A 14,452-nucleotide genomic window follows, 5' to 3' on the forward strand; every position below is an offset into this window, starting at 1 on the left:
CACACCCCACTTCGCAGTTATTTATTTGTAAAAAATGTTTGGAATCGTGTATGATTTTTGTTCCACTTATGTGTACACCACTTTGTATTCAAAGGAGGTTGCAAAGCTTCTTCAGTTCAGAACTGAAGAAGCTTCTTGAATGAGAGGTGAAACGTCTTCAAGCAACTTAAAGAAGTCCAGACGCTTTTCTTTGCAAGCTCCTTTGGCTATGATGACCTGGATGACTGAGAACCTTCACAGACACCACTTTGTGTTGGTCTTTCACCTGGAATTCCAATAAAATTGATTCATGTTTGTGGCTGTAATGAGACAAAATGTGGGAAAGTTCAAGGGGGCCGAATACTTTTGCAAGCCACTGTAGTTATATACATGTAGGATAGCATCGCATGTGTTCTACACACACACACAGTGGGGCATTGTGAGTTCATGGGAGACATTAAACAGATGGTGAGGCTCCTTCCCTTATCAGGGAGGATTCGAGAGGTAAATCTCTGGGTGACGGCTAAGTGAAAAACAAGGACGCATCTCTCTGTTTAAAGGAAAGGTTTCAAGGAGGGAACTGAGGGTATAGGCTCATGCGATGGGACAATATGTAAGAGGTGTGTTTTTGTCCACCCCTGTATTTAAAGAAACGCTTTGTTTTTCATTGTTAGAGACCACTTTGGTGTTTGACAATGTGATTAAACCAGATGCTCATCAGTGTTTGCAGTTTATGTTAAAACTTCCACAGCACTCTCATTACACCCTTAACCGTATCCCAGACTGTTGTGGGTTCCACTTCATTATCTTTGTTTAAATTATTACAATCTCGAGTTTCTTTCTTTATTTCCTGCACTACTGTGTTTTTTGTTCAAAATTCCAATGTTTAGTCTCTGTTGGGTCCTTCGTTTTAAGTCTTCCAGGTTAACTGTCAGGTGAATGGCGTTATGATCTGATGTGTCAGCTGTCCCAATTGTACAATCTGAGACCCTCCGTCTCTCTGTAGTGTTCATCAGGAAATAGTTCTGGAATAGACCTTGTGAGTTGCAGAGTAATGTGTAATGTCTTTTTCTTCTGGATGGAAATCCCTCAGCACCTCAAATAGTTCACTTTCCTTAATTTTTTAAAACATTTCCACATTTTTAGACACAGTATGTTGTATGTATGCTGTCCAGTGCTCGTTGTAGTTTGATATAATATTCCTTCTTCTTATAAATACCTTCACTCAGGGAGACCACTTGATCAAAAACAAGCCTGAGACATGTCAGGTCACTCTGGAGGTGCGTCTATATTGACTAGGGCGACCACGGTGCTGTTGATTCTGCCTTTAACAATGACATCTCTACCATCTTTATTGGCTTCCACTTTCATCGCTTCAAAATTGACGCGGTTAGATATTAGTGTAATAACCCCCCTCCTTCTGCTGTTTTTACATGAACTGCAGAAAGAGTTTATATAGCCTAGCTTTTCATCTTCTCATGTTCGTTTTCATGTGTGTTTCTGGGAGAAGCTGCTCTTGCCTTTTTCAGTTTTGCAGTGACTTCACTCCTTTTTATAGGATTGCCAAGACCATTAACATTCCAACAGTCAGCCCTATAAACAAAAATGATACTCTATAAAAGTCCAGAACTGTAACAGAACACCTAACATGGAAGAAGACCAAATAATACTGTGAACTCCAATGGTGGGGCAGATAACTGTCCTGCTCCATAACCCTGCTGGTGGGTCATGGGAAAGGCCTGTCGTAAAGACAGGGCCCTACGCTGGGGGCTAGTGATGAAACAAGCACCAGCCTATTTGTCCAGCGCTCTTAATTTCGAAAGCTGCTCCCAGCTATAAGCATCTGAAGCAAATTTACATCTGACCCGTTGTTGTTCCCACACCACACCATCGTAGTCATTCCAGAGTGCTCCTTTTGAATATCCAGAGTTTTTCTTTGGCTCTCCCTGCAGCTGTAGATCAGCCTTCCTTCTGGCTCTTTTCCAGGCGTTGCCATTTTAGTTGCTCCTTCCGTCTGGTTGCAGCTGAGGCATCCTCCTCTCTCAGAGCGGATACCACTACGCTGAAGCAGCGTCTCTTTCGTTCCAGCCCTGCTTCGTGTGCGTTGCTGTAGGTTCGGATTCCGTTGTCACAGTCAATTCTCTTATTAGTGTCTGTAAACGAATGCCTTTCTCCTTTAGTGCCTTCTTTATCCCGTTGTAGTCTCTATGTTTCGAATAATCTCTGCTGCATAATCATGGTCGAAGAACAGCGTTTGGTTTCAGGATATTAGCTAAACAGAAAGGCACAACTAGCAATTCAATGAAAATAAAAAGAGAAGAAATTCTGAAAACAGAAAGCTCTTTGGAAGGCAAAGGTTTTCCCATCGGTGCTTGATAGAGGATTTCAGATGCTCAGTCATCCAGGACTGTTGTTGTGTTACAGTGGTCCCAGTGTTTTCAGTGGGTGACAGGTAAACCAGCAGTCTGTGATATGGAGCCATGCTGCTGTACATCAGGAGTGTGGTGTGATACTGAATTTCTGAAGTAATCAAGACTTTTCCAGAAGAAGACATCTGGATACCAACATGTGTTGCTTTAACACCCCCAAAGATCTTCTAAGCTACTCGTGCTGTGCAAAATGCTAGCTTTGGACTGTGCGTGGACAGTGGGCCCACTGTGGCTCACAGCATGACAAGGTGTCCTTGACCAAGATATTGAATCCTAAACTGTCCCTGGTGCAGCCATCAGTTTGTGTGACTGATGAAATGCCCAAAATAAGCACCTTGTGTTTGAACAAATGTATTTTCCAGGATGAAGGCAACAACGCTTTAAGATGTTTATATAACTGTTGTCACTTTTTAATGTTGTGTAGCTTGTTGTTGGTGTGATGACAAACCATTCATGACACCTTGCAGGGACTTCCTCTGTGGTCCTGGCTATTCCTGCTATTGTTGCTAGGTGCATGTCAGTGTGTTACCCTAATCTGATTGGCTTTTGTCTTTCTTTCTGTTTTTTTTAACCTCTTTCAGATCGTGTGGTGAACTGAAAAGAACGCTGAAGCAAAGGTGGAGAGCAGCAGGACTTTGGTCTCCTGCTGTCCCGTGTTTTTGCTGGAAACTCCACTTCTCTCACTGCCCAGTACACTCCTACTGTTCTTCCTGTTCGTTCACTCTCCTTCTATCATCTATCTGCCCATCTTGCTCGACAAATAGATCAACAGAATCCAAGCGCCAAAAACTAGGAGACCATCTCAGCTGTTTCTGTAGAAGCACTGCTAATAGAAAGAACACAAGTGGATGTAACTGCCCCCACCCGCAGAGTTCGGTTCAGTCCCACGGGCGATGAGACGAGCCAGGAGCTTCATCTTTCTCTAGACACTTTCTTCTACACCTTCTGTCTTCATGCTTTGGGGGTCCTCAGGTGCCCCCACCCCGTGTCGACCCCCCCACACCCGTTGCCACCACGGCAGACCACCCCAATCGCCTTGTTGCCATGCCGACAGAGACACTGACTCCAGCCCTGCCAGATAGCAAGGCTGCTGGCCCTGCAACGCCCTTCAGTTCCACTGTACCCCTCCGCATCCTCAACAAGGGCCCCGAGTACTTCAGGAGACAGGTACTGTGTGTGTTAGGATGTACAGAGATCTGTTCAGGTAAATGTGGGATTGAACTGAAGCGTCAGAGGTCATAACTTTAAGCGTTTTGCCCACAAAATTCCAGGGTCGAGCTCATTTGTATAACCAATATAATTCCATAATAATCGGTCATTTGTGAGTCGTATAATACCGTGTTTTAATAACCGCTGATCAAAATGCCTGCACCATTTGTGACTGTATTGTACAGTGAAACTTGTCTTAAAAAGAACTAGCTAGCTCTTTACAATGCAATTAATATCCTGTTGTAGTAACACCCACTGTACCACTGTCAGAAAATGTTGTCCATCCATTTGGAACTAACACTGGTCTTAATCCACGTCACAGTTAGAGTTGTATGAAGTATTGCTGTGCTCTGCTGACGGGGCTCCATCGTCTGTTGCTGATCATGTAGGCTGTCACTGTTGCCGTCAAGTTGCTCGTAGACTTTTCTCAACTTTAATCAAGAATTTTAAGAGAAGCAACATTAGACATAATTAGATATATGCCTATGGTGTTGTTGTAGTCACAGCTGTTGCCTGCTAACTTAGTGATGACTTAACAGACAGATGATTGGATATTATCCAGGCTTGGGGCTGAAACTGGGAATACACTGCCTTGTGAATCCGTGAGGCTGCGTTTGTGGCTATCGGGTGTTGTTGTTGTGAACCATGCAACACAATTGCAACAACTTTTACATGACCTTGTAGATATGCACTTAGCTGTAAATGTTTAAAGTGTGGAAGCTTGTTGCAAATTTAGGGCTGTGAGAAACTCAGAAAGTCCTAAATATAAATAAGCATAGAATAGGATTGTGTAATGGCAAAGATGGCAGTTAACCTGCCCCGATCACCACAGAGCCATTATCTTGTTTCAGTTCCAAATGCACATCAGAGGTGGAGCTGCGTGCTGTCGTTTTTCTTGTTCCTGTAATGCTCATCACCTCTGCACTCTTCCTTTAAAACCGAGCCAGAGAATTCGTACAGATGCGAAGCTGTGCCTGCATAGTACAAATATAACGTGCTGGGGAAAAAGCGTTTTAAAGCTTTTTCTAAGGCAAAGCTGCCAAATTTTAAAGCATTTTTAATAACATTTGCTGATTCTGTACATCAGTGCTGCATAGGTGAGACGTGCTTGTAGAAAGACTTTGGTAAAAATCAGGATGTATCAGTGTCTGTTTCTATAGTGTCCAAACGTTATGTGATGCAAAAGGGAAAAAAGATGAGTGGATACATTTCCAACATTAGGCAGTGTAACACTTCCTGACTTTATGAACTCGTGAATCTCTTCCGAGATGATCTGCAGCTGCATCACCAAATGAACGGGGTTGTATCATGTTTGTCTCCTATCGCTTGTTTCAGACAAGGAGTGAGAAGAACACAATAACAGATTTTTAAAAAACACACAGAAATAACCCAAAACAACTCGATTCCTACCCCTGCTGCTCATATAGAATAAGGTAAGGGACTGATTCAATGCCATCTCTCTTTTTTAACCTGTGTCTCAGGTGGAACCAAACCCTAAGCGCCTCAGTGCTGTTGAAAGACTAGAAGCTGATAAGGCCAAGTATGTCAAGAGCCAGGAAGTCATCAATGCCAAGCAGGAGCCAATCAAACCACCTGTGCTCGTTAAACCACCTGCTGGCCATCCCCTGCTATCCAAGAGAGGTCCTGGCATCGGTGGAGGAGGCAGTGGAGGCGGGTTACCTTTCAAAGCATCCAATAACAATGCCAAGTCAGACACGTGCGCAACAAGCTGTGGCAGCATCAAACGGGAGAATTTAAACCTAGAGATCCTAAAAAATCTGCTAAACTCATCGTCTTCTTCAGCAGCAGGATCTGGAGGTGGAGCTAAGAGTGCTGTGCATATGAGGTCAACAGGTGGAATGCCCAGGAGTTGGACACCATCGGGGTAAAATAATATACTTTTATCTTGTGTACATATGTAATCAATAATTATGTGGCGCTCAAATATCTCCATTCAGAAAGTTTCTCTAAACGTGTTACTTTGAGTGTAACTTGGTAATGTATGTTATATTTGGTACAGTCCTGTGAAAAGCTATATACAACCTCACTGCTGTCCAGTTAATCAAAAGCATTTGATTAACTGATCATCAAGTGTGACCACAGCTGTAAAATCAGAGGTTTTGGCAGTTTGCTAGTCTGCAGCAGTCAGGTGTGTTAACACAATGACACAGTCTTCCCAGGAGTGCACGTTCCAGCAAATTCCCCCCAGCTCAGACCATGCAGCCTTCAGAGAAACTGCAAAAAGCCCACGAGCTACACGCCAGACTCTGAAGGCCTCAGTTAGCAGGCCTGCAGAGTCTGAAGGGGGGTCTAGCCTAGGGACCCTTCCTGGATACAGAATCAAACCCCTGACATGAAGTTCCAAAGGCGTGTAGTGTTTACCTCCAGGTGAAGCACAGAAAGTGCTGATAGGGATAGACCATCTTTCTGATTGGTAGATGGCGTGCTCTACCACCTGAGACACGACCGCCTCCAGCAAAACTGGAGAAGCTCTGACTGAAAGAAGTAAAAGAGTTGTGTCCAAAGAGGAAGCCTGAGAAGGCACAGCTTTCCAAAGTGTTTCCACTGTTGAGTTTAAAAAAATATTAATAATGAAAAATCAAAGCTCCAGCTCGGAAAAGCTTCTGAAAATAGTTTCTGCTAAGATGCTCACTGTGACTAAGTTTAAAAAAAAGTCTGGAGGTCAATGTTGATATGCAAAAGACAAAAATATGACAAGCAAAATAAGAAAGCAGGTAAGTGACAAGCAGGAAGTGAAGTGTCAGCCTGAGATGAGCTGCAGTGAAGACAGATGTGGCTTCTGGTGTATTCGAAACCTATAGATAATGACCAAAAGACAGCCGGGCCGTCATAACTTGTTTGTTTGCACTTTAAATATGTGTTCATGAAGCGCAAACAAAGTCTGCTAGATGATAAATAACCAACATTTGTACGTGTAACGTTTGTATACACAATTTACGTACAGATTTTTGTGTACTCGCGATTCAATTAGGTTTAATGTCCTATGAACAGACGAGACCAAAGCGGAGACAGCAGCATCTCTACTTTAAGAGAAAAACCAAACGGCACAAACCTCTCACACCAACTGTCAGCATGGCGGCGGTGGGATGATGATCTGAGCGCCTCACACTCACTGAGACCCACAGATGAAGACGATGAAGTACGATTTAGACCAGGCTGTCATAGACAAGCCTTGACATTGAAAACTGCTTTTGCTATTACTGATGATAATAAGAATGAAATGATTTCCGTTGTTGCTGAATGTCTTACAGTTTCATTTCCCAGAGATGCTGGAGAATCTCAATTTTGTGAGTTTTGTCTTGTTCTGATAGAAATGATACCTGGTTTCTGTTTTTATTAGCTCGAGCTTTGCTGCTTTCTTGGTGAATTACTTTTGTTTCCTGTCTCGTCACTGCAGTCATCACTACAACTTTCTGGCTTCCTCCTCTGATAGTTTCAGGTTCAGTCAAACTTTGTCCTTCTTTTTCCCTCAGCGGTGCAGGCTTCTGTCTTACAGCATCATTACCTCTTTCTCCCCTTCAGCTGTTGGTTTAGTTTAGTTGTAAGAACAAAATAGGTTGGTGGGCACGTTTCAAGAATCCTGATATTTCTTGGGACGTATTAGTGATAAGGCCCAGTTATCCCAATCACAGAAACAACTCTATCAGAATGACTGGGCCACTGCAGAGGCTTGATTCTTTTCCTCAACCTGACTGAAAAGCTGTGGACAGACCTTAAGCTAGCCGAGCACAAACAAAGATCCAAAAACCTCGATGACTTGTAAAGAAGAGGGAGACAGAAGTCCTCCACAGCAATGTGAGAGTCTGATAAAACCACAAAGAAAACGACTCCTCCAGCTATGGCTGCTCAGGGTGGTTCAGTTTAGTTTTCACAGGACTGCTGCTGAAAAAGGAAGTTTACTCAACTGACTACAAAAAATATTTTTCCTTTTTATTGCTCCTTGATATGACCATTGTTTGTTTTGTTTTTTTAAAGGTATGTTATATTGTACACCAGAATAATGGTTTCAACACTTTAAAATCTTCTGGTTTGAAGTGTTTCTTCAGTATTTAAGTGATCTAGTGACAGTCGTCAGCATTTCTACTGCTACACAGTAAACAATAGTTGCTGATAATAACTTATTTTCCAAATTGTAAACAAATCCGGTGTAAAACGGTGCTCGTGTTGCTGCCACGATGCAACTCACAAACTTTACATTGTCACATCAGGGCGTCACTTTCTTTGGCCTCCAAACTGTGAAAAGTCATTTGGCGAGCAGGATTTGGCTTTGAGCGCGTTCAGCGGCATGCGTGTGCTAAACGGCAGAAGCATGCACACAGCACACACTTTGAAATTACGTGACAGGACCTTAGATAATGTTTTTTCTCACTCTGAACTTTTGAAATAAATATAGTTCCATACTCCGCTGTCAATGCTAATCCACGTGGTGACATCAGCCCAGACTGACTCGGCTGTCCACAGATGGTACCTATTTAACGTAGCCAAATACTGTAAGAGCTGTGGGCGGTGCTAACATTCAGCTGTGCGGTCACGGATTCTCTTTAGTGCCAGGAGGTTCCAACACCAAAATCGGGGCTTGCTCTGGTGCACATCAAAAGTAAATCTAGCTCTGTGCTTATAGCAACCGCTCAGTTGGCTGGTGTTCATTAACTTGGCTGCTGATGGTGGTGGTTTATAAAGGCAAGTTTTCAAAAGCTAAGCTACCATCCAAATACTTGTGTCTGTGTCTTTATTTAGTTTGTGCTGGACTCCTTGGATTTTAGCTTTCTGTTTTCTGCTCCTAGGATGCCGTTAACCTATCGGTCTACCATGACTCTTAACGAACAACCACCCGACTCGACTCCCAGTCCCAGCACCTCACACTCCCTCCGATCCTTCTCCCATTCACTGAAGGTTCCCCCGATCAACAGCGGGGGGCGTCGCAGTCCGCAACAGGGAGGAAACCTGAATCTCAGCAGACGAGTCCAAGATGAGAGAAGCGGCGAAGGAGGCGTTATGGATCGGTCTCGGTCCCCGCTGCCACCTCTGCTTACTTCCCACTCATCTTCCGACCTCCTGCGGCTGTGCAATGGCAAGCCGCTCCGTACTGCACGATCCAGTAGCTCCTCAGCTCCGCCCCTCCCTCCAAAACCCAAACCTGCTTCCCTCCCTCCTCCTGCACTTTCTTTGTCACTGCCTCCCCCTCGTCCTGCCCCATCCCCCTCACCTTGTGACAACACCACCCCTCAGTCGCTACCTTGTGATCTTGGAGATCCTTCAAAAATGTTAGCTGATCCTAACCTCGAGCTAGAACCTGGTTCGTCAGTGGCACGTCGCTCCTCGCTGCACAGATCTAAATCAGACCTGTCAGACCGTTACGCCCGGGCCGGAGCTGACGTGGAACGCTTTTTTAACTACTGCGGACTCGACCCTGAGGAGCTGGAGGCGGTTGGTCCGGAGAACTTTGCACGGGCCAACTCGGATATCGTCAGTTTGAATTTCCGATCAGCTTCTATGATTTCCTCTGACTGCGACCGTTCTCGGCGATCTTCCAATGATGGTCTGTCAGATGGGGATGAGGGTGAGGACGAAGAGGAGGAGGCTGGGGAGCGTGTGCCATATGGCATTTCGGCTGTGGAGCGAAATGCAAGGGTCATTAAATGGCTATATAGCATTAAGCAGGCGAGAGAGTCACACAAAGTGTCCCATGTTTAGAAGTGGAGGTTCTTTAGGCTAAAGATAAAGAGGCTGTTGTCTTATTGCTGAACGAAAACTTTTTCAACTGTGTGTAGCTGAATGAAAGAGGGAGGAGTGCACAGGTGTAACCCAAGCCAGGTAAGGAAAGAGACGAAATAGCGTCTGAAGATTATTAGAAAAGACAAAGACTGCAGTCCTCCAAAGTTTAGAACAAGAAAAACACCAAGAACAAGAAGAGGAAAGGCAAATTCAGTGCTTACTCTAGAGTGGCCGTTAACTGCTTCTCTGTGGACACTGTATGAACTGTTGTGTAAGCAACAGGAACAAAAGTGAAATGCACTACATTTGTCCAAGGATCCATAATGTGGCCATCGCAGTAGAAAGGATTGAAGACGTTTCTCACAGAGGACATTTGGACTTGTCAGACATCAGTACGACTGACACTCTGTTAAATGTAGCCTTTGACACCTGCACTCATCGTCTTTGAAATGTTCCTCAGTCCACTTTTGTGCTCTTTCATGGTCACATCCTCAGTAGGAAACAGTCGGCCAGTTGTAAGTGGTTGAACATCATCTTACCTCACAAATGCTGTCTGTTAGAAAAATAAAGCTACAGGTTAACTGTCTTTAGCTAGCACAGAAATATTTTATACAGGCCTCAGTCTTGCTTACATTTATCGCTCATTACAGATACTTTGGATATGTTCTCCCTTTGGGACACTAAGAAACAAAAAAAACCCAACCTCTGACCCTGTGACTAAGTTTGCATAGTAAATGTATACATGTGATAAACTGAAAGCTTAAACAACAAAGACCCGTTAAATCAGCACATTTCTTGGACGGAGGCAGCTGTCTTTCACACAATCTGCCTAAATTTGCACTCAATGCAGCGCATGTAGCTTATTGCTAAACCATTGGTGAATGACGTCACACTCGTTGTGGTTTGTCTAGCATCTCACAGAAGTTCTTCCTCACAGTACTTTTCTGATTGTTTGAGGTGATCAGCTCCCCAGTTTCCAGCTTTTTGCCTTATCAGAAACATCAGTAGCATCATTCACTTACAGTAATACGGTTGCCAACTTTTTAGCTAACAAATACGGGACACTCTGGCATGCCAGAAGCACAATACACAACCAGCTGGGTGTAGTGCACATATGCACTGTATGTGACATTGCAGGTAATGGTCAATAAATGGGACATTTAAAGTGGACTAAGTGGCAAACCAGTGTTTGCTCATTATACAGCTAAAACGGGGCAGTTGGCAACCCTAGACAGCAACACTGTGAGGTTTGCAGTTAACAAATGGCCCCAATAAAATGCCTGTTGCTATAACCCACGGTTAAACAGCACATGAATTTTAAATAAAAAGTGAAAATCCTTATCAAGTAGCACCTGTTTCCATAACTTGTCACTGTTCATAAGTTGGTGGAACGGAGTCATCGTCTGTGCTTTCCTACAGTAACAAGTCCAAATGTCCACTGTGAGAACAGCCCGCACGCAGTGCTGATGAGGCTGCTGAACACACCTTGTGAAAGACGCCGCTGCAAACACGACTGAACTGTCAGAGCAAACTCGGTAAAATCACTTGATATTTGCGTAAAGTGACTGTTAAAGGATGGATTGATGACTTCGTCACTTGCCTCAATGAAGCTGCTGCAAATTGTTGAAAAACTCTGAAATACAGACGGTGTTAGAGTTGCGAAATAAAGACATCGGAGCGGGTGGTGAGTGAGACAAGAAGGAAAGCAAGGAACATGAAACAAAAACTAATGTCACAAACTCTGAGCATATTTATGTGGTTGCACCATCAAATCATTGCACTCTTTGGCCTTTATCGCCAAATGTCTCATTACGCTGCCGTGTCAGCCAACAGAACATTTCAGCGGAGAGTTTAGGTGTCCTGTGGTGGGATATCTGTAAACAACATATTCAATTCAGGTGTATTTATTTAGCACCAGATCACAACAGCAGTCACCTCAAAGCACTTTACACTGTAAAGTGAAGAGTCTACAGTATTCTAGAGAAAACCATGACCTCTAGTTTCAATTTGAAAGCTTTTGATATTAGAGCCGTGGTTTTAATGGGAATTTCCCAACTACTTCTCCATCTTAAGGTCACAGAGGGTTGGAGCCTTTCCCCATTCAGACAGCCATTGTACCACTCAAGTCAAAATTAACTGTGGTAATGAACAGATTTCTTCCGTGAGGCTGCTTTCATGACGTAGGGTGACATCAACAGAAGTGTTAAAGTACCAAACCTTGACTTCATGCCGCCGATGTCAGTGGGACTATTAAACAGACCACAACTACTGACTTTTCTTTGGTGGCAGCCAAATAAACCAAACGCCCGGTGTTGAAGAAGCTGAAACAATCAGACCTGTAGATGTATCCACAGACGGTCCAAACCTTTATTGCAGTGGAAACCTAATGAGAACGTGAGTGAAGCTGCAGGACACCAAGACTCTCCTGTCGAAACAGTGTTGGTACAAATCATCATGTATCACCATGTGCAAACACCTACACTGAAAGCAATATTATGCATACCGTATTGCAGTGCAGAACAGTGTATGAAGGTGTCAGACTGAAGTGTTGCTCACGCTGATTGCACGCTGCAGCCACACACAGCTCCAGCAGTGCGTCTGCCACCCGGCGCCGACTCCATCTCTCTACTGTATCCAAACCCTCAGTCAGTCCATCACAGGAGCAAAGTCTTTCGCTCTGTCTTTGTTTGCTCCTAATAATGACGGTGGCCGGATTACTGAGTTCCACACCACCCTTCACATCTGTCTGCAAGCCGCTGACATGTCTGAAGGCCTGAAGCCATATGGGTGTGAATGCAGTGCCTCAGCCAGCAGTTCCATCTACCCCACCACCACCTCCTTTTAGCTCACTTACAGGTCTGCAAAGGTCCAAGCACCCTGCTGGCTTCACTTCACTGCCCCTCATCCTGCACTGCAGATAGTGTTGGTGCTGTGGAAGCATAAACGTCTGAAACAGCTGGAGTCTGCTCTGCCACGTTAAACTGAATTTGGGTTGGGGGTAAGATGACTCACATGTTAGTTAAGCTCCCTATAAAGCTGTCCACTTTCAAATACAACCAAAAACAAGTTGCTTGCTCAAAGCACCTTCGTGCTTACAATCAGTGTCAGAATGGAAAAGCTTCACCTAATGGACACAGCTGCTGCCAGATGTCTTACAGCTTTGAATGTTTCATACTTACAGAACTCCAGGTGCAGCGTAGATGCAGTCATAAGTGAATGTAACATATGAAACATTTCTAAATGTACATCACTGGTTAGCTGTTCACATAGTGCTCTCAGGTACAGGAACAAGTTCTTGTTTCCTGAAATGATGCACAGGGACGTGTCTTTGCTGAGCTGGAGCAGTTAGGGTCACAGTAGAATGCTTGTTCTTCTGAGTAATTATGAACAAAGTGTATAGCTGTAATAATCTCAAAAACCCTCCAAACATCAAATTCTTGAAAATAGCACGTGCCTCGTGAAACAAAAACTCAGTTCAGCTGCAAGGAAACAAGGAAACAAGTACCAGGAAAGCAGTGGTTTTCTCTGAGGACTCATCATTCTCCCAGCAGCCTCTGCACCTTAGAGGAGACGCAATGAGTTGTGTCATGAGTCTAAGTGTCAGTATGCCTTAAAAGGCTCTCGTCAGATCCCGAACCAGCGCTTGATTCTTCAGTCAGCGAGCACACACTGCCAGCACAAGTGAAAATGATAGTAAACATGAAAGCAACTGAAGATACCCACTTAACATTGGAGAGGATATAATTAGATGATGCTGAACAGTGATACTGTCAGCATACTGAATATAAATATGACCTCTAAAAATGTCAAACTAGTGCTCTGAAAACATTTAAAAAAGTCATGAAATTCATTGTTAAACTCTGATTCTTATATCGTGCTTTTCTACTCTGTTTGGTTAGGAACATGCAGCGACAACACCCGATTATCAGCTGCAGGTTATGTGGTTTGGGTTAAAATGTTTAATAAGTCAAAGCATTGTTTTTAATGACAAGCAGGGGGAACCCTCCAACTGCATGTATGCAAATGTGTGACACAATTAGCCCACTTCTCCTAAACCCTTTTTACTATGTTTTTGGTCTTAGTCACTAGTTTGATGTTTTAGTGAACACAATGCGATGCTTCCTGTGTAAAAGATAATTAACAGTAAAGCAGGACACGCGTTACCATAGTCGTGCAGTGTCCGAGGGGCTTCTGATGATTTAGGTTAACATAGACCCATTCACAATAGCAACAACCCCACCCCTAGCTCAGAGTTATTAGACAAAACACCAACCAAGTGATCCTCAAGTGTGTGAAGTGAAGCCAGCTGGAGGACTGGCCCTGTCCTGAGGCTGAGCATGTTCCTGACCCTTCATTTGTCTCACGTCTTCCCAGCATCCTTTGTGGAATCAAGCAAACCCTGCTGCTTCTCCCTGACAGCATGGTACGGCAGCAGCGACATTGTGTGCCATTTTCACTTTTGTCGACATGATGTGCTTTTTCTTTGACTCCGGGACAGAAGGATGTAGAGTGGTAATTGTTTTACTTTTCATTCAAAGTGTAAATATTGTAAGAAAATGTATATATTTGATTTTCAAAGGACGGTGTGTTGTGTTTCAGTTTTTCTGTGTTATAAAAGACCAGGAACAAAGCTCTGCTGTTTTGCTGTTACCCTCAAACAGAACTGTCGGATTGAGCCGGGCATGACTGTTTCAGTGTTGATCATGTTTTTTGATGTGGAAACTGTTACATTTTGCTTGATTGGGAGAAAAAAATTACAAAAATGTCTTCGTGTTTAGTTTCTTTTGCATTATTTCAATAAATGTCTTCTTTTCCCATGTCTTGCCGCTCATGTTTGTAAGTGTTGACCTGTTAAACTAAGATGGTGGAACCTGAGCAGCGGCTGCTCTCTTCAGTCCAAACGTGAAGCTGGGCTGGCACAGACGACTGCTGTGATCTGGTGCTACAGAAATAAACTGAACTCGTTCAAGGTGAAGGTTGTTAACTTCAAGTATTACAATGATCGGTTCAATACTAGCAACTCTAAATGATAGAGCTGGGCTTTTAAATAAATATAAATGGGAGTGACTATAAGAGATGAAATGATTTATTGTAAGAGT

The 14,452-nt window shown here is 43.7% G+C and overlaps 1 protein-coding gene across 1 annotated transcript; it reads left to right on the forward strand.

Annotated features, from left to right (window-relative positions):
* The first annotated feature begins 311 nt into the window (after nucleotides 1-311).
* On the forward strand, nucleotides 312-14,172 carry fam110b (family with sequence similarity 110 member B). The gene is made up of 3 exons (XM_005949745.3): nucleotides 312-3,575; nucleotides 5,099-5,502; nucleotides 8,423-14,172. The coding sequence occupies exons 1-3, from the start codon at nucleotides 3,453-3,455 to the stop codon at nucleotides 9,330-9,332; spliced, it is 1,437 nt and encodes a 478-aa protein (XP_005949807.1). The 5' UTR covers nucleotides 312-3,452; the 3' UTR covers nucleotides 9,333-14,172.
* The last annotated feature ends 280 nt before the right edge of the window (nucleotides 14,173-14,452 follow it).

Source organism: Haplochromis burtoni, unplaced genomic scaffold (assembly GCF_018398535.1).
Source record: "Haplochromis burtoni strain Fernald_Lab_line unplaced genomic scaffold, NCSU_Asbu1 Contig_624, whole genome shotgun sequence".
In the NCBI taxonomy this organism is placed as follows: Eukaryota; Metazoa; Chordata; class Actinopteri; order Cichliformes; family Cichlidae; genus Haplochromis; species Haplochromis burtoni.